Consider the following 19,908-nt stretch of genomic DNA (forward strand, 5'->3'; position numbering starts at 1 on the left):
TGTGAGCAGAGAATGCCAAGACTCAACCTTAATTAGTCAAAAATAAATGTCTGTGTACAGCAATTATCATTATGCTGGTGGAAAGAAATCATTGTATTGACATAAGACATTTGGCCAGGTTTCCTTATTTATATTGAAAACATATGCTTGAAATGAATTTTCTTTTCTTCATGGTGTTAGCTAGAGTTAGTCAGCAGTGTCACACAGACAAGGGATAATGTGCTGGTAATTTTCTGGTTTATAGAAATAAATACTAAATAAAAAGTAATACATAATTTAATAACTTAAAATTATAAATAAATTCAATGTGAAATAATAAATAGTTAAACAGGTACATGAAGTAACCTTGTATTAGCAGAGCCGGAATTCATTCTTTGTACTGCATAAATCCCAACCATTTTGTCTCTGGACTGTCAGCACAAGTAAGTTTTTCTTAGTGGGATAATAGCAAAGTCTCTGTGATCAATAACGTTAGTTTATGAGAATAGTAAAAATAGATTTTATAGCAGAAGCGCAGAGCTATTGTTTTGAGAAGCAGCATCGGATAAAAGCTTTGCATTTGCTCTTTTCTCCTGAGAGTACTAAAGAGAACACTGAAAAGTAAAATGGGTGACCACAGAAGCAAGTAGGGTCACCCATTACCAGAGATTCATTTTATTTCCATTAGAGGGGAACCAGAAAGCATCTCACACTATTTGTACCTGATTTTCCATTATAAATTACGGTACATGAGATCATTTAAAAATTGCTGAGCCTTTCAAATGAAGCTGACTTCGTTGCTGTTCCTTAATAATTGAACAGTAAGAAATACAAGGTCTCCATTTTCATCCAAGCAAAATAACTTCTGAGATTATGGGAGAGGGCAAATAGGTATTTGAAATATAATCTTCCTAAAAGCTCATAGGGCAATCTCAGATGGGATTTAAAGAAGATTTGGGGTTCACATTTAGAGGGTGTTTTTTCAGTCAGCTTCTGCCTTCACATTACAGTTCTGGGACCACAGGTAAAGCTGGTGCGTGCTGGTACAGGAGCATTCAAGTGATACTCAGTGTGAAGTCAGCGTGCTAAAGTCACGGTGCTCCGTGCTTAAAAAGATGAGCCAACTCAAACTTTTCCTGTGATTCACTACTGCAGTATATGAACTTGTAGCTTTAATGTTTATTTGGGGTAAGAGTCAACACTGAAAGGCAGCAGAACTTCTCTGCGTAGTTTTGGTTTTTTTTTGCTGAAACTGGATTCCGATGACAGGCTAGCAGTTGGCTTGACTTTCTTTACCTGTTACTAATGTGAAGGGATAGCAGCTCTAAGTTTAAAGACACAATAAAACACTAGTACCTTAATTTTCAAGTGGTGGTATTGAAAGAAAAACCCTGGAGGGTAGAGGGGGAGAGAAAACAAGTAAGAGGACCTCCAACATAACTGCTGTAGTATATACTTCCAGTTCAGGTCATAGGCTAGGAACGTGTGCCCAATACCTTTAATGCCCATTGAAAGCACTGAAAGTACATTTACATCAGCTTCAGTGAGTCTTGGGATAGTTGGATATTGTTCACCTCATCTCTCTTAGTTCTTCATCATACATGGCAGAACTGCCTGTGTAGCCAGTCATGGTTTAGGAATTCACAATGAAAAACAGTAAAATGTTTTGAAATGCTTTCAATAATATTTTTTGAGTGTGGCATTTTTTTCATTTTACTTGGAGGAATCAACTCCTGCCCAAATGTGTGTAGTCTAATAAGCCTCTGCAGCAGTAATGGTGCAAGAAGGCAGTGGCATGAAAGTGGTAAAAGCAGACTAAAGAATTGGGGAAAAAATGTCATAAAAGTCACAATCCCAGATAGTAATCAGCATTTGCAAAATATATACAAAAACGTTTTTGAAAAGTATTGTTTTTTGAAAACTGTCACACCTGCTAGCTATTGTCAATGGAGAAAAACCTGATGCGGGACTGTTGCACTTAGTCATAATCATATCCTTATTCTACTAATCACTTGCATAGTTTACAAAAGGACTATGTAGGATTGTCTTTCTGCAGCATCTTCCTTAGTTAGCCTAGCATCAGAGAAATACAGAGGAGCTGTGGCATGTAAGTTCCACACAAAAATTCATCCAACATGGGAAGGTGAGTTGGTTTCTTAAGCATCCACTTTTTAACAATGCCATTGAACAGAGTGGGGCTTTTCTGATTTAACCAAGAATCATTTTACACCTAATCATTTCAATATTTGTTTATGATCTATTTGAAAGATAATGCATGAAGTGCTTTGAACAGCTTGTAGCCAATACTCCTTTCCAAACTACAATACTATTTCAATTTTCGGTGCATGGCTCTTCCAGTCAGTCATGAATCCGAGGGAGTCTATCATAGTGTTTTTGCAGGAGGTATTAATCCATATTCTAGGGTTTGTAATAAGAATTGGCACATTAAAACAAAGCGTCCAGAATTTCAGTTGGTTGTGGGTTCTGTCCTAAAGTCATGGAATATAGAGGTCTAAGAACAGGTGCATTAAATATTTTCTGCAAACTGATGCACATACTTATTTGTTTTGGTTGCTTTGATAAAATGACATCCTTTCTTGTTGTAAAGGCTCTTTGAGAAATTTTAAAACTGCAAAACAAATCACTCCTCGAAGTTCCTGCTTCCCTTTCATCTAGTAGTGCAAAGTTGCAAAGAGCTGTCATAGCACTGGGTGCAAAGGATGAACTACTACTGGTATTTTTCAGCTTCATGCTAGGGGACACCCAATAAGGAAGAAGTTTTCTGTGGCATCAAGTTTGAGAAAGACGCTTTCTCTGGCAAAAATCATAGTCCCCTGAATCTGCTCTTGTTCACAGTTACCTCAAATTTACTTTTGGCTTCAGTAGAGTGGCTTTGGATTCATACTCATATTAGCTTGAGCTGAGCTTCTAGCCCTAAAAATGGCAACTTAACCCAGTGGCTGTGAGGACAATGGGTATAAATGCACTGGATGTACTGTTAATTTGAGAATTACATCAAACACAGTAACAAAGTGACTAAAAAAAGAGCTGCCACACTCAGAAATCTCTTCGGTCAAATGGTACTTAGGCTGATGCCAAAATCTATACAAGTACTTTCAATACAAGTACTTAACAGTAAAGATTTTTTTACATTCAGCTCATTGCATCTGCACTCCAAATTCCATTGAAGTTGCTGGGAGGCTCTCCCTAAATACTTTGAGCTCTGATTCAGGCCTTCTGTTTAAAATAAAGGCAAAATGCAACATTAAAGAAGACTGTACTAATTAAATAGTTACTAGATAATAAAGTTAATTAATGAGCTTCTTAATTCTGTACTGGATTTGTTCCTCATCTGTTCATGCCCTTCTACAGAGGCCAGCACTACAGTTGGTTGAGAAATGGAGTTTGTTAAAATAAAAATCTGCTGTTAGGTTACTACATTTCACTGTTGCTTTAATATTTCATTTCAGCTTAGCTATTTCGATTGATTTTATATTTTTATTTAAGTTTCAATAGTATACTGAAGCATCTGTTTCTGTATGTTGTCTCCATAAAATAATGTATCTAGTTAATGGTCTCTGTTAAAACGGATTCCCCTTATCGGCAACATTAGAAAGGAACATTTTAATAGGCCTGAACCAGATGCTCTCAATCTGCTGTTCTGTTGAAAATTTAACAATGAAAATAGATTTTTAAACAGAAACAAACTGTAAAATAAATGGTGCAATTTCTCATAGAGAGCAGACTGTCATTTTTGATCAGCTCTAACAAGTCTTTGTGGGGGCTTCTGCAATTATGTGATTAAGTATAGTTTTTCTATGTGGTACATGGAGTGTTTCCATTGATTGCAACAAGACCTGGACTACGCTTCACAGTCAGCATGCTATTTCTCCAAAATATGCAGTTAGCTGTTCTACCTGTTCTATGTAATTTCACAGTGCAGAAATGCTAACTCTGTGCTTGACATGCTACTTCTCCCCTGGGATTTATTTTCTTTTTCTAATATATTCTTGCTTTTTAGAAATAATTATTGTACAAAAAGATGAAAGGATTGCTTCCCATTTCTTAAGACAAAGAGGTGAACTAGAGATAATTACATCAGCTATAATAGAATTTATCAAAAGTAAATCACCTTTTTTTTTTTAATTATTTTTATTTCTAGCCAAGCAGATGTTCGCTTTTTAATTGTTGCTTTGGGGTACTTTTCTGTTATGTAAAGATGTTTCCCCAATTTCCAAGATTATATCGTGAAAGTGGTATGTGGTGGAAACCCAACACAATGTTAACTCCTTGTTTTGCTTTCATAATCAACTGTGTAAGCGCAATGAATATCATCTAGTTAAATTTAACTGTAAGCCTACTAGAAGAGGAGATAAATATGCTGTATATTGTTTGTGTGTATTTCTATAAATCAAAAGGCATCAGCTCGCATTCTGCACTATTTATGGATGCTTGCATATGTAAAAGCACTGGCTCATACAAAAACACTGAGTAGCAAGGAATGATTTGAACATGTAATAGTGCACTTTTATGTATATATGTTAGGATCTGTCGTGTGACCTCATATCCAACTTAATAGACTTCTGGGGACAAAATCTGATACTCCATAAAATGATCAATTCTGTTCTTGAACAAATCAAGCACTCTGTGTGGGATAGGATGATACATTTATTTGCTTCACTACTGAAAAGTTTTCTTACTCAATGATTTGTCCTTACATGTCCTTTTGTCCTTTCATGTCACGTACCACCTTTGGTAATTTTTCATCTTCATTTTCCAAGAGCAGAATAGCTACGGTTGTGTTCTACAATTTTCCTTGGATTTAGGGTTTTGTTTGTTTATTACTTTAGGATGAATAAGTACTGTGTGACAGAACTTTCACAGCAACCAGTAGACTCACTAGAGCAAAGAGTTGCTTTATTGATTGTGTCCTGAAACACAATTTTAAAACTTAAAACTGCAGAATTCATTTTGTAAATAAACTTTGTGGGCTTTGAAGAGACTGTAGTCCTGCTGGGAACGTCCATATCAGCACCTCAATTTGCTCTGTCCAGCCTTCTTTCTAAAGGTTTTATGTCTCTCACGTCTCCCTCTCACATACTGTACGAGTAAACAGGTCTACTTACAAAGTGGCTTTGATGTTACTGTAAGATGTTTTTCTTAAAGACTAAAGGTGTTTGATCTGTGGCAGACAAAGGGTTTGATTCTTACATGGATGTTTCAGTCTGATACTCAATGTGATTTGTACATGAAAGTGTTATCAAAATACTCAAAATTTGAAAGGGAATGAAGGAAAATAGTTATCAAAACTGGATCAATTTGAATGCTTAGTGTAATTGTGAACTCAATTATTGCTCTGTTCATTTTTTATTGTGGAGGAGGATTTGCCGAGGCTGAAAAATAAATTAATCCTATTTTCTCTCTAAAACATACTTTGAAAAAAATCATTGGCTGTGCACTGACCATTCATTGATAATAGCAATGACTTTCTCATCATTTTTCATCACATTAGCAAAATGAAGGAGTTTAAAGATCCACGTGACTGCTCATAACACACTTGTCGCTAACCTCTGTACTAGAAATGTTACCTGCTTCCTGACACTCTGAAAAGTATTCTGTCCTCAAAAATATTCATAGTGAAACAAGTTAAAATACATAAATATGTTCTTGTTATTACTTCTCTATATATTCTAATTCTTGCCATTGCCGGAGAGACGATGCCATATGACTATGAATTGGAAGCGGTGGCGGACAATCTTTTCTAAGTAACTCTGATGATAGAAAAAGTTACCGAGCACCTGAAATAATGAAAAGGATTCACTGAATGCAAATGACAGCTTTCATCTTCCCCATTCCTTTATGAAGCACATGTTCATGAATATACACATTTTTGCATATGTAGAAGCTCGAGTGTATCAGCCTTCCGATGAATGAAAGAATAAGGAAATTATGTATTCAGAAGTAGTTGGAAGTTTGCTTTTTTTTTGTTGAATTCTCCAATTTAATTGAAGTTGCTTTCCTGACATGGAAGATTCCCTGAGAGGCTGCCAAATTTGAGAAGGGGGCACTGTTGTCCCCATTTCTTTCCATATAAAGGTTTTGTCCTATTTAAAATACCAGCATTGCCTTTGGTGATATAACAGCCTTTTGGCAGTTTGGTGCTGTCTGTCTGCACAGCCTGTCCATCTAAAGTAGCAGAGCTTGAGAAGCTGAGCTCCTAAGGGAGCTCCAACAGTATTGACGGCCTCGACTGACATAAAACCAGTCTCTCTCTTTCACCCTCACTGAACTCTCAGAGTAAATTCAGGGCCTGATTGAAGAGAGATAGGACTTTAGCCACTGAGTTCCATGGGAACAGAATTTGAACACTAGCAACTGCTGCCCTCTCCTAAAGCAGCCCTGAATATCTTGGCAGATACTGTTTAGAAGCACTATCAGTTTGATCCCACTTCCTTCTCAGGACTGAAAGCCAAGTTCAGGGCTATTTATGTCTTATTAACATAAGGCTGTGGATGGGAACTGCAGCAAGCATTTAAATCTTTTCCTTGAAAAATCAGTTATGGCTTAATGAACCTTGTTCAGGTTACGCTTATTTATTCTTGATATTTGTATTTGTTACTGCCAGGTAGAAGTCAAAGAAAGAGCAGTGCCTTCTATCTTGAAGATTTTATCAGAATTGAATAGCCTGAAATTTGTCTTGAGTGAATCAGTTCTCACTTTTCTGACAGGAAAATACCAACAGCAGATTTTCCAGATATACTTCAAAATATCACACATGCTCAAACCTTTGAGGATGTCAGGAACCGTACAAAAAGGAGATGTGCTTATCAGTTGAAAATATGAACATTTAAAGATACACAAATTATGTTTTCTAGTATGTCAGCAGTGCAAAATGTGAGGAAAGAGGCATTTATTTCCAGTTAGCGTATTCATACAAAGGAAAAAGTGAAAGGTAAAAACTCAGTACATAAATTCAGGAGTGTCTGTCTGGAATGAAAGAGAGCAAAAGCAGAAACAGTTTAAAAGATGTCCCTTTTTTCCTTCCTTCCCTTCTGAAGTATTTGGGGGCATATAATAAAATACCCCACATCTACAGCAATCCTTTGATGTTAGTCACACAATGTTGATATAGTTTTTATACTTTTGAAGTATTTTCTTTTTGAATTGACAACATTACTACCTGATTGTGATTTTTTTACTTCCTTGTCAGAAGTAAATTTGCTATTTTAAAGCACTTTTGACATTTCATGAAACCATTCAAAAAGAATTCTACTTAGAAATATTTTTTCTGATATATAGAACGTTTCTTTTTTTTTTCCAGTTTCCTCTATTGTTATGTATTTGTTTAGTAAAAATGACTGTAGTAATGTCAAATATTCATGTGCATCTGATCTTGAAAAGGTTAGGAGAGCCTTTCTTACAACGGATTTCAAGAGGACTGAAGTAAACCAGAGATTTGAGTTCTTTTGTGTACTTGGAGCAACATATTTAACCTCTTGAGATTCTTTTACACTCAGCCTTATCTTCTGAAATAATAAATGTTGATTTCTTTGTATTTTGAGATTAGTTGCCATAGTTGTTCCCAGGTATAAACCTTTAAGATTTAAATCACTTCAGGGTTAATAAGATCATTTTTTGTCTTGCTGGATGTAATGTGCTATGTGCCAGTGTTTTTTTTTTTTCAAAAAAAAAAAGAAGAATAAAAAAAAAAAATCTGTCTTCCTGCCAGAACATTTTTTTCTGTCTTTATGCATATGTTGATGTTGATTGGCATGTGTTGATCTTTTCTTCAGAATTCCTCTTGGTTTGCTGTAGAGGAATAAAGCCTCCTATTGCAGAAATCTGCCTGTGCAGGGCATGGTTCCTTCATCCTTTTCCATCCTCTTCCCTAACCCAAAAAAGTCAGTACAATTTCTTTTTCCACATTTTTTCTAGATGTGGGGTAAAGTTGTTTAGAACATCTGTTCAATGATGTCTGCCAATCTCAGTCAACTTTAGAAAGACCCAAGTTAGCAATAAAAGGTTGTCATATGGTAATGCTGAATATTGGGAAGTCCAGAAGTGGCAACAGCTTCCCATTTGTGGTTGGCTAATATATAGAAAGGATATGTAGTAAACCATATGATTCCCTTGCTTGCTGTACCACATCATAGTATATAGGCTAATACCACATGTGTACATTAGCAGATGATCATGGCACGTGTGAATACGCAGCATTCAGATTGCTTTTGCATGCTTCTCCTAATGATATCATATGTTGATTGATAGTTGTTCAGTGCTTAAAACTAAAAGCTTTTGAAGCATCAGATGTGACATTTAATAGGTCTTTCTCTAATGCTGTCTTAGCACCTGCTCCTCCCTCACAATCACATCAAAGTGAATTGTAAGTAACCGCTCTGAAATTATGCTGCATTGCACTGTGGAGTAAAACTGGTAGAAGTGCAGGGCAATCAGCCCCATAAAATCTCTCCATCTGCAGAAAGAATCTCCACAGCCACCTGGATGCTTTTAAACCTTCATTATTTTAAATTTAAAATGGTTGGCTGAACAATGCTTCTACCAAAATCTGATACAATAATCGAAGTCAGAGGTGGGCAAAGACCTCTGGGGTCACACAGTCTAGCTTTCTGCCAATAAAGGATTGTTCCCTGCAGTTCAGTTTCTAGTGACTTTTGAAATTACCAGCCTGGTAAAGTGGTAATGAAAAAAACAAAGCTGTTAAAGCTTCCAAAGTAGCCAAAGTGATGCTGTCCCAATGAGAAATTGTGTTTTTGATGTGAGATTCTCTATGTGCCTTGCTTGTTGGTTGCTGTTTTCAAGTGATCACAGTTTTGATCTACACTTCCTGACACATTTTGAGCTGGCTGTAACTAAGAGGGTGAGGGAGGTGAGCTTATTTTAATATTATACGAGCTTATTTAATCCTGCAAGCAAATAATTATTTTTATTACAAATAAATGTCAGCAACATCTACCCCCCCTACTGTAAGGTTTCCTGCTTATCCCTGTCTTTTTATTCTTTCAGCATTTCTAGCCTCCCAGAAAGAGGAAAAGAAGAGAAAAACTAGGTTTCTTGCCATTTCCCATCAAAACCCCTGGTTAATTGATTACTGGTCATGTCTGGGAACCCAAAAGTTCCCAAAAACTTTTTTCCAAAAACATCATTTTTATATTTCTTTCATCCAAACCAGTGTTGAAATACTGGGTAGGTGGGGGAAGATCCCAAGACACAAAGTTCCCTTCCTGGGGCACCCATTCGATGTATGGTAATTTCTTCACTAGCAGGCCCTATTGTGAGCTAGGATTTTGGGTGTGCAGCTCCAGGAATATCCATCGTTTCTGTGGCTCCAGTCTTCCTGACTATTGTATTCTTACACACAGAGTTCAGTTGGAGAGGAAAGGAGTTTTCTCAGCTGCCAACTTGCTTAAAAGAGGAGTTAAGAGCAAAAGGAAGCTAATTGGACTGTGCTTGGCAAAAGTCTCTTTTTTTATTCTGTTTATTCAGATTTTAAAGGATTGGGTGCCGAGAAACACAAAAATAGTGAGAACACTTACTCCTTAAACAGATCCTTGCAAAGTTTTTACAATAAGAACAGAAAGCTGCTTTAGTAAAACACTGTTTATCCTTACAGTAATGCTAGTCATGAATACGTGTCTAACTTAGCTGGAACTAATGCCTGACTCTACTATTCCACTACAGCAACTTAACATTCTGCGTAGGCTGATTATTTTTTCAACAATATTTGCTAAATTCTTTTAAGGGCTGCCAGTATATATTTTTTGAAGCTTAGTTAGTAAGAACAGCTGCCAGTGGAGTCAAGGCTAAAAGAGGCAAAAAATATCTGCAGAAGGCAAGATTTTACTTCAAAAGATCAGTATTACAAAGCACTACTGTTGCTGGTATAATCACTTTCTTTGGGGGGGATACTAATATAGACTGGGTTTCTTGTCTTCACAGCCCCCACTGAGCCTTTGCTGTGCAAATTTGCTGATGGAGGGCAAAAGAAGCGCCAGAATCAAAGCAAATACACACAAAATGGAAGGCCGTGGCCCAGAGAAGGAGAGGTAAGTGCCACGCGGCAATTATTTTTCCGGGGGTTGGGAGAAGTCAGCTGCAGAGCTGGAGGTCTGCCTTTCAGGGCTATGAAGAAATCAGGTTGAGCACAAAATGCAATAGTTTCACACAGGAAAAATGAGCAGTAGTGTATACGTGGGGGGAAGAGGGAGGTTTATAATAGTTTGCGCAATGTAAAGTTACAGGAAAAGAGAATTTCAGAGCTGGGTGGGGGACTGTGCACAGCCTGGTCCCACTGTGAGCCCTCTGTCTGCAGCCGGATTTGAACCCAGTATTTTCTTACTGGTGTGCTGTCAGCACCTGCAGTGTACCTCTTATAAACTTAGCATCTATTTACACCTAAGCAACTCAACAATGTATTTTTTTTTCTGTGTAGTTCCTGGTGATAAATTATTATCAAGATGGACTTCTACAAAAGGGAAAGATGTACTTGCACATGCAGATATATGCATGTAAAAGTTTCCCAAAAGCTTGTCTGAGCTGCGATCTTAATTCTGTCCAAGACAAAACAGTTTACAGTAGCCTCAGCTCCATCACGTATACAAATTAAATAAATACCGGTTGCTTTCTGCTCTGCTGCAAATAGTCTGTTACTGGAATTTCCTTTCCATGTACTTGTACATGAAGTGACTCCAAATGTGGGTTAAATAAGAAAGAAATTTATTTGACTCTTGAAGAGTTTGTTTACTCTCCTTGAATGTTATTACAGGATAAAGACACTTGAATAAATGAGGTGAATCTGGTCATAGTACCTTCTTATGCATGATTATAGCTGCGAAGGCAGAAGAACTTACAAGTATTTCCATCCTAAACACCTCTTGTTTGGGTTTATGATTGAGAATTCAAAGAAAAAAATATGTTGCTCAAATGTGAGCCACTAGAATCAAAGCCATTTCCCTCCCCTCCCCTCCCCTCCCCAGATTTACTATGTTTACTTCAATTTTACAGTGCAAATAAACTAGAAAACTATTTGGTATTTCTGATTTAGTTGTTTCAAGAGGGTTTCTGCTTTTTGATAACGACTTGATTTTGCTAGGTGGTACTTTTCAGACCATTAGTGTATGACATATACATTCTAGCACAATTGGTGAGCTCTTAAAAGAAACAGAAGGGCCTCTTTAAAGCATGGAAATTTCTCCCTCCAGCAAGGTAGTTGTATACTGTTTCAACAAAAATGCTCCACAATATTTTTAGCTTTGTGGGCTGAAAGTGGCAACATGGCAGCCACATTTGCTACAAGAGATTGCAGAAATCTCCAAAGGTTCATTGAAGTCTCTTACGTTGTTGGTCCAAAAAATGGAGATGTCTTCTTAGAAGCCATTATGGTTTGTCAAGTTAAGGAGCTACTGAGTAATTCAGGAATTACTTCAAGTGGTAGACTCAGGCCATTGTGTGCAGGGCTCTAAAAAGAAAGGCCTTTTGTATATAGGCATATATTTATGCCTATAGGTGGGAATAACAACCCCCGATTAAGGTCAACAATCCGTGTTTTAAAGAACTCTAAATCCCTGTTTAAATAGCAAATGCCATTGCAGCTATTATTTCCACTGTTCTATATTTTCTTTAGTTCAAATTCATAAACAAAAGAATTTAAAGTCAAACCCACAAGCCACCATTATGTCTATGGCCACAAGGCATCAGCTTCTTACATCATACGTAGTTCATTTTTTGCTAACGGAGTGGCTCATATTAAGGACAGCAATATCCCTGGGACATAGAGGCAGGGTGTGGTTGATGTGTTAATGAAATGGTCGTTCTCAGATTTACTGACCTCTGATTAATACCTTTCTAAACATTGGACTTCTACTACTCAAAGCATCAAAGACAATAATGCAAGCTGTTGGATTTCCTCCACGTGGTCATATGATTTTCTTATTCCCAATATGAAATACTTCAATGGAATTAATCTTTTATAAGTATTAGGGTTTTTTCCAGCTCTTTGTCCTTTAATGATCTTACTCTAAGCAATATGTACCATTCAGTTGTTCTCTGTGTAGCAGTGCTCAGTTAACTTTCTTACAATTATTCCTGTCAACTTTAATTCCTCTAAAAAAGAACAAGTAGTGAGAAATAATTGATCTATGACAAGTGTCATAGTTCTGATTACAGTTGGAACCTGAAAATATTCCCTGCACCTCTGCTCTTTCTTGGTTTCTTCTCCAAAGGGAAAAAAAAATGAAATAGCATTCAAGAGGTTACTCCCTCAGTATTTCCACACAGACCAAATCCCATGAAATCTACACCAAGATGTGTTTGGCTATTGTTCAGATAAGCATTTGCATTCTTAAATACTTACGTGAAGGGCATTTTTAAAACTTCAGAGGTTTGACCAGCATTAACGCTGAATGCACGTGAGGATTATTGCTCAGAAGGGCAGACTCCAGACAAATGACACTAACAGTTTTACCATTGGCCTCAAATTTTAGTATGCAGAGTAGAGACAGACAGCTGTGCAGAATACTCTGTGGTAGGGGGGAAATGGCAGGAGATTTAGTGGGGAGGAACAGATTTGCTGCAGTGGTACCTCTCTGGCTGTGCTGTTCTCAGAGGTTTTGCTCTCTTTTATGGAGAGCTTCTGTGGAACTTAGTAAGAGAGGATTACTTTTTTGGTAAAGTTTTCAGGCCATACTGCAGAATACAATAGAAAATCTTATTCCTACCATACATTTTTGTAGATTGCTTCATAACCATATAGAAATACTTCAGCTGGTTGTTAAATTCTATCAGCCTTGTCCTCTTGCAGAACACAGCCACTGAAATCCCATCAGCAATATAATTTGGCTTGAAATTTTCACTTCATTGTTGAAACAGTCCTTTGCTTGGGGGGGGACGATGACAAATTTTGTATCCTATGTATGGTTTGTGCAGCTCTTAGAAAGGCAATGGTATGGTCTGAGTACCTGTAGGCAGCATATCACCCCACAAAACCTACAGCTCTGGTGCTGTGCATAATTGTCTAATCTTACTTCAGAATTTAATTGCAAATGGATCTATACCTTTATAAAGGCAAGTCTTTAGGAATATACTGAATTTCTCCAGGGCTTTTCAGAGTTGTTTCTGTTGTGTCTTTGTTACATGGGGTTTTTATCCAGAAACCAGTTGTAATCAGTGAAGAATGTGTCACCTTGAACAGCACATTTTGTCCTTTCCCTTCCACTCTTGGTTGAAGTCTCAGGAAGCATCCAGCAGATTGAGTGAGACATTTGAGTGAGGATTTGTGCATGCTGACCAATTTCAGACTAAGGATCCAAGAGTTTAGATTACTGACGGCTTTTTGAAAAGGTGTTAAATAATGCGTCTAACATACAGGTGCAATAAAAATACAGTGAAGCCTACAGATGTTGGAAATATTTGCAGAGAAATTCTAACCTAATAACTGACACAATTTCTGCCCAAAGTTTAAATTCTTTGATTTCAGGATAGACTTTTCTGAGTCGCACTATTTTCATTCAGTCACACTGGTTTAGTCTCTGTTTTGAAACTTTCCCTGACAAGATCATGTTGAAGAAATGGTGATGGAGAGTAATCATATTTAAATTCTGTCTGTAAAAGATTTGATTTAATTTACCTCTGAATTGCAATTGACATGTCTAGAGGTAGATGACATTTCTCCAAAAAAAGTTCATTAGCTGAAAATGCGTCCGGGGAATCGAGGGTAGTTGCAAATTGAGATCAGTTTGAATTAAGAACTGCAACTTAAATGTTACAGCTGAATCTTTTGTTGAAGATTTTTTGAAACTTTGATTATCTGAAATAAAATCTTTTTATACGTGCATTTAAGTGAGAGTTTGTTTGTAATTATCTGGTAGAAAGGGAGAAATCTCACATAATTTGGAAATAAATGAAATGTTTTGTGTATCAGCCCACAGTGATTTAGGCTTTTTACAGTCGCAATATTTTAAAACCTTTTGACACTTCATTCGCAATCTTTTATAAAATTCAGAATGTTTACGTATTTGCATTGTCTTTCTTGCAATCACCTTTAAAGTATGAGTGTATATATCACAATAGTGACATACACCATTGAATGTGACTTCCTCTTCATTGAACTTAGTTTGATGTCTGTAATATTTAATAAGTGCCATAAAGAATTCTCATATTGACGGTTTTCTTTCTTCTGTGATCTGGGTTGCATTTTTGTTTCTCACTATCCAAGAGATTAACCTCCCATTTCCTCCCCTTCCCTCTCTTCCTCTTTTCCCCCATTCTTTTTTTTTTTTTTTTTTTGCTTTCTTTCAAGATCACCTGGTGAAATTTCTAAATAATTAAACATGTTTTTAATTGCTCCTTAAAAATAAGAAGAGCTACTAGTTTTGGAAAGTTGCTTTTGTTAACAGTTTCTCTTTTTGTCTGCTGCTTGTTACAATTTTATCTAATGCAAACAGTAATTTAGAGAGAAAAAACATACAATAGGTAATTTGAGAGATAACTTAGGCATAGATTTCTTTTATGCTTCCAAGGAGATAGGTACTACTTAGTTGTTCTCGATAATCCTCAGAGTCTGGGGCTGATCTGTTTTATACCTGGACAAATTAGTTTCTCTTTCTGGGGGGAGACAATTGGCAGGTCTGCATAGGAATTTGTAACCTGCAGCACTCCTCATTTAATTCATCCGATAAATTGAAGTGAGAACAAAGCAACTCAACACCAGGAACAGAAGCTGTGTAGGTTAGACTTCTAGTCCAGTTCTGTAGTACAAACTGTTTTCGTCATTCATTTGGGTTTCTGAACTTGTGATCGTGTCTGTCAGCTCAGCCTCTGACCTACCGAGGTTCATGCATCACTTGACCAGTTTGACCTCAATATAATATATTTTGCTCTCCACAACTACTTTCTTCTCAGAAGTTGCAGTTGCTTAAGGAGCCCATGCATGTAAAAACAAATGTTTCCCTCTGGGGAACATCACTGGGAAATGCCCCATTTCCTTCATATGTGACTGTATATTAAAGTGTCACAGTGACTACTGAGAATTCTCCTTCTCTGAAAGGGAAAGGTGTTTTTTATTCAGGATTAAATTCAGAAATCTTTCTAATAATGTGGAGTATTTCTGACAGACCTGTTTTAAATAATCCTTTTAATAAAAGGAAGGAACTGTGCCAAGTTAACTGTGCTGCTGACTGAGTTTATTTATTTAATCAGTATTTTAAACAAATCTCATTTGGCTTGTTGGTTCCTTCCCCCTCCTCTCCCTTCCTTCTTCAGAGTGTTTTAGTTGGGGTATCTGCTGTCAGGGCACAAGAGATCCTTGTGCTATTGATGCCTAGTAGATTTTAGTGGCAGTAACAAAACAAGTACAAGAATTTCAGTGTTGAAATTTCAGTTGATTCCACTGGAGCATCCAAGAGCACACCCATCCCCCTGGGATGGCAGCTTGCAGTCTTCTGGCATGATAGGATGAGGGGATGAGTCAGAGGAGATGGAGCAGAGAAGCTTATCCTCTGGACTGACTCCCACCTCAGTTCGCCATAGAAACCCCGTGAGTCCTACAGTACAATATTATTTTTCCTAATCTCTCTCTAAAGAGGAAAAATCCAGGGAGTCTACTGGAAAGCCCACCACATCAGTGGCTTTCACCCCTTTTCAATTTGTTGGTCTCTCTAATGTTTCCACTGAGAGTGGCCTCCTGCACAGTAAGCAGTCCTACAGTGGCAGCAGCCTTGCTTTGCCTGTCAGAGGCTCCTCAGAGCTAGTCCCCAGCCCTCCCCGCAGGCCCTGGAGCTCCAGCGTGGGCCATGGGCTAGCCAGAGCAGGGTCAGGAAGACACGTGGAAGATTGGCTTCCGAGAAAGAGACATCGGACATCTCTGCAGCAGGCAGATCCTATGGTGAGCTTTCACACACAGTAAGGCCTGTATACTGAAAACACGTGATGATGTGTTGGTAAAGTTGTTTGGGAAAGCTACCTCCCAGCAACACAGAAGGTATCGTGCAACCCAAAGCTTGGTCATTTACAGGTACTGGTGTTTGTTGGAAGATGGAGAGTAGGCTGATAAGGGTTGTTCTTGTGAAGAGGTCAGAGAGATTTGGAAGAGAAATAACAAGCTGATCTTATTTCACAAGATGATCTTCACATGAAGATGTGATTGTTTTTTTTTAATAATCACTCCACAACTTAATCATTTATTTGAGAGATATACAAATCTAATTTACATAGGCAATGCAGATGTGATGGTCTGAGAGTCTCTTTAATGAGGCAAATGTGCTCATTTATGTTCAAATCATAACAAAGAGGGGGCAAAAAGCAGAAACAATACCTTGTATTCACTTATCTGAACTCGTTTGTTCAATGGTGTCAATAATTACAAAACTGCAGTAACAAAATAACATTTTTTTCATTCCTTTGTCCTAGATTCAGACACTTAAATAAAAAGAAGTGATAAATAAATACACGTGGTTTAAATAGTATTTTTAAAAATCAGTATTTTAAGCAAGTTAGTTTTATTTCTGCCAATTGCGACATTCTAAACATGGCAGATGAATAATCATTGAGAATGGTCTTTATCATTATGTGCAGAACTGATAGCAGATATTCCTTTTAATTAATTGCTTCAAGGAATTGCATACTGAAATGCTGGGATGCAGAATTTTCATTCAGTAGGTGAGATATGTGTCCATTATCTGGCTGAGCGGCATAAAAAATCTGTAGTTCAGTCATTCCTTAATAGATTTTTCTGACAAATATTTTCCTGAAGCAGCATTTCATCATCAATGCCACACTCTCGGGTGGCATTTCATCAGGAAGTGTCACTATCAGAAGAAGGAATAAGACCCTGTCCTTCCACTGAAACATAAGCAAAACAGTGGATGAAAAGACCTGGAAGAAAATGCACTTCAGCACAAATGAGGACTGCTACAGAGGCATCGGCCAGTGCCTCGACATAGTTAATACCATATTAAGACCAGTGACAGCAACATTCAGCGCTGTGTTTTGGAGGGAAAAAGCTGGACCTCTGTTGCATGGAAGTCTGAGGCCAACCCTAATATTCTGTATTTGGTATTTTTGGAATTCCTGTTTGTGTGTTATGGAGGAAAGTGCAGACAATTTTCCAGCAAGTTTTTACTGCTCATCAGTTTTTATTCCTCATGAATGAGGATGCTTCAGACCATAAATCTTTCACTGGTCTAGGCTAACTGTTGCCTCTCCTGGGCTTCCAGCCAGCGTAATTTTGTAGGGAGGAATTACACAACTTGATGAGAAAGAAGTAAATAGTCCTCTCTTAGCAGCTATTTGAAATAGCAGCTGTTTAAAGCTATTCAGCAATGGCAGATATTAGCAATATTACTGGGGAAACTGTAGGTGGTGTACCATATGCACGTACTGCCACATGCTGTGCCCTATTTGTCTAATGCAAAACTCTCATTTACTGGAAAACATGATAGTGATATTTATAGCGGTCGCTGCAAAGTATTTGGACAGATTCTGGTAACCTGTCACTATGCAGTATGTGGAGTATGTCACTATGTGGAGCATGGGTAAGGAGACGACAGTCTAGCCTTTAATAATTTGGACTCATCAAGCCCATAATGGTCACCATGCCCCTTATTCATCATGCCCCATATAGTATGTAACAGACATGAAGCTAATGTCAAGAGAGCAGAGTATGTGCAGTTTGTTTTCATACACCCAGATCTGGGGCATGATGGTGTTGGAGGCCAAGGTGAGGGTCTTCGTCATGAACACGTGCTCAAATGTTCATGAAAAATGTAGCTGAAAGTAGTGTAAATGTGTTTGCTGGTCTTGTGTGTGCAGTGAACGTTGTTACGGCTCCAGTGAAAGAAATGCTTCAATTTATCCTTTCTGCAGCATTATATTTATTTATGTCAAAGAAATTAAAATAAAAGCAGTTGTTCATGTTCCCGTTTCCTCCCAGCCCTCTCTCCCTTGCTGAGGCTTTGTTCTCAGGTCACACTGATTGAAACTGTAGGATGGGTGTAGTGAGCTCTGATCTAGGCTATCCTGAGGACCGTTAAGTCTAGAAACTCCCTGACTGAGAAAGTTTAGATCCTCCTTTCATAGGGGCTTACAAATTGTTGTTGTTGGTTTTTTTTTGTTTTTTTTTTTTTGTGTGTGTGTGTGTTTTCTCAGTTCTTAGTAGATGAGATGTTAAAATGCCAACACGTTGATTTATAAAGAATCCCTTTAGTTATTTTTTTTAAGTTGTTAGAACTAATTTTTCTGTCCCTGTAGGGCTTGTACATACTATTTAAGTTGTCTTTACTGACACAGGAATAGAAAAAGAGAGCAATAGTAAATTTTACAAATGTTCAAAACAGAAAGGAAAATAGAGAGTATTTTTTTTTTTTGGAAAATGCATCAAAAAAAATTACGATGTTAATGTTTTATTGGCTGTTTTTTGGGATGAACTGTATACCTTTCCATTAGTAAGGCAATTTAAAAAAAAAAAAAAAAAGTAATATGCTGAGAATATTTAAGACATAAGAAAAAACAACAACAACATCAAAAAAAAAAACAATATATGTTGATCATACCTGATGATTTTCAGAGCTATTTTAGTTTTAGGTCAAAATTAGCAATGGTTGTGCTTATCCTAGATTTGATTCTTTGGCATTTCAAGCTTGCAGAAATAGCAATTATTCTTTTTCTTTTTATGAAATTAATGCATTTTTAAACCCTAGTTGTGTGTCTTTGGCCTTAGTCTCCTGAATTATCTTTTGCTTGGGAGCTAGCGCATGCTTTCCTAAACCAACAACATTTTCAGTAAGTGAAGCATTTGCCCTAGCATCTGCTTAAAAATAATGAGAAAAATAAATTTCTTAATGACACAAACATTTATTTATTTATTTATTGGCTATGTCAGGTATGGCGAAGCCTACGCTTTCAGATCAGAAATGATTTTTGGCCTTTAAAAACTGGGGCCATCTCCTTGTAGACTGGTTAGCAGCTGCCGGGCTAACCTGGCTCCTCCAGGAGCGCGGCCGGCTCGCTGCTGGCCCCTCACCAGGGCCCTTGCCCTGGCAGCTCACCTGCCTGCATGGGAGCCAGCCAAGCCCGGACGCTTTCCTGACCTGGCTGAGCAGCCATCTGGAAGAGGGCAGATGCTGTTATTCAGAAGTAGATGGCTCCAGGGGTGTTAAATGCTCCCACCAGGAGCGCGGATCCTGCTGTGCAAGGTGAACGCTTCTGTCTCACGTCGAAGGCAGCACATGGTCAGCATGCCAAGCGGAGAGCTGTGGCATGCCTTGGGGCAGGAGGGTGCCACAGCCATTCTCAGCTGCCCCCAAAGGGAGAGGAGCATCTTGAGGAGCATTTGCTCCCTCCTCTCTCTTCTTCCCACCTGGCCCCGACTGCTGTGTTTGAGCCTGAGTTAGAGCAGGAAATTCAAACTGCAGCCCTGCCCAGTCCCTGCCTTTCCTGCTGTACCTGTGGATACATTTGCTTAATGGTGGTGGTGGTGGCAGTTGTTAACTGGATGGTGTTTTGATATCACTCAGTCTTTTTGCACAGGTCACCATCTGCCTAGTGGTGAACGGCCATCAAAAGGCTCTGCATAGGCCATTAAGAAATTCTTTGACTGTCCAGACCCATCAAGTATTTTAAAAGCTCAGGCACCTCCTTGTTTTGGTTGGTCTTTTCTGCTTCACAGCCCACTTTTTGTTTCTCGCCTCACGGTAATGAATTAAATGCAAGAAGGAGTGACAGCCCAGGGAAATGGCAGAGGCCTGGGGTCACCCAGGGGATGGCCTTGGTAGGAAAGATGAGACTCCTGCCTGAGAAGTTCTTGCGAAGTTGGCTTTAGGGTATTTACAAACTACCTGCCTGACCCAGAACAGCAGGATTTGGCCCTGTCATGTTGTACTGTAAATCCATTGAGCTTGGTGGAGTCATTGACTGATA

General features: G+C 38.1%; 1 protein-coding gene across 13 annotated transcripts in view; it reads left to right on the forward strand.

Moving 5' to 3' along the window:
• Nucleotides 1–19,908, forward strand: part of RBMS3 (RNA binding motif single stranded interacting protein 3) — a 702,788-nt gene that overhangs the window by 599,881 nt on the left and 82,999 nt on the right. For all 13 annotated transcript variants that reach the window (XM_066991135.1, XM_066991136.1, XM_066991145.1 and 10 more), the window contains one exon: nucleotides 9,937–10,043. In XM_066991135.1, the coding sequence (XP_066847236.1) occupies nucleotides 9,937–10,043 (107 nt within the window). The remainder of the gene's footprint in view (nucleotides 1–9,936; nucleotides 10,044–19,908) is intronic.

Source organism: Anser cygnoides, chromosome 2 (assembly GCF_040182565.1).
Source record: "Anser cygnoides isolate HZ-2024a breed goose chromosome 2, Taihu_goose_T2T_genome, whole genome shotgun sequence".
Classification (NCBI taxonomy): domain Eukaryota; kingdom Metazoa; phylum Chordata; class Aves; order Anseriformes; family Anatidae; genus Anser; species Anser cygnoides.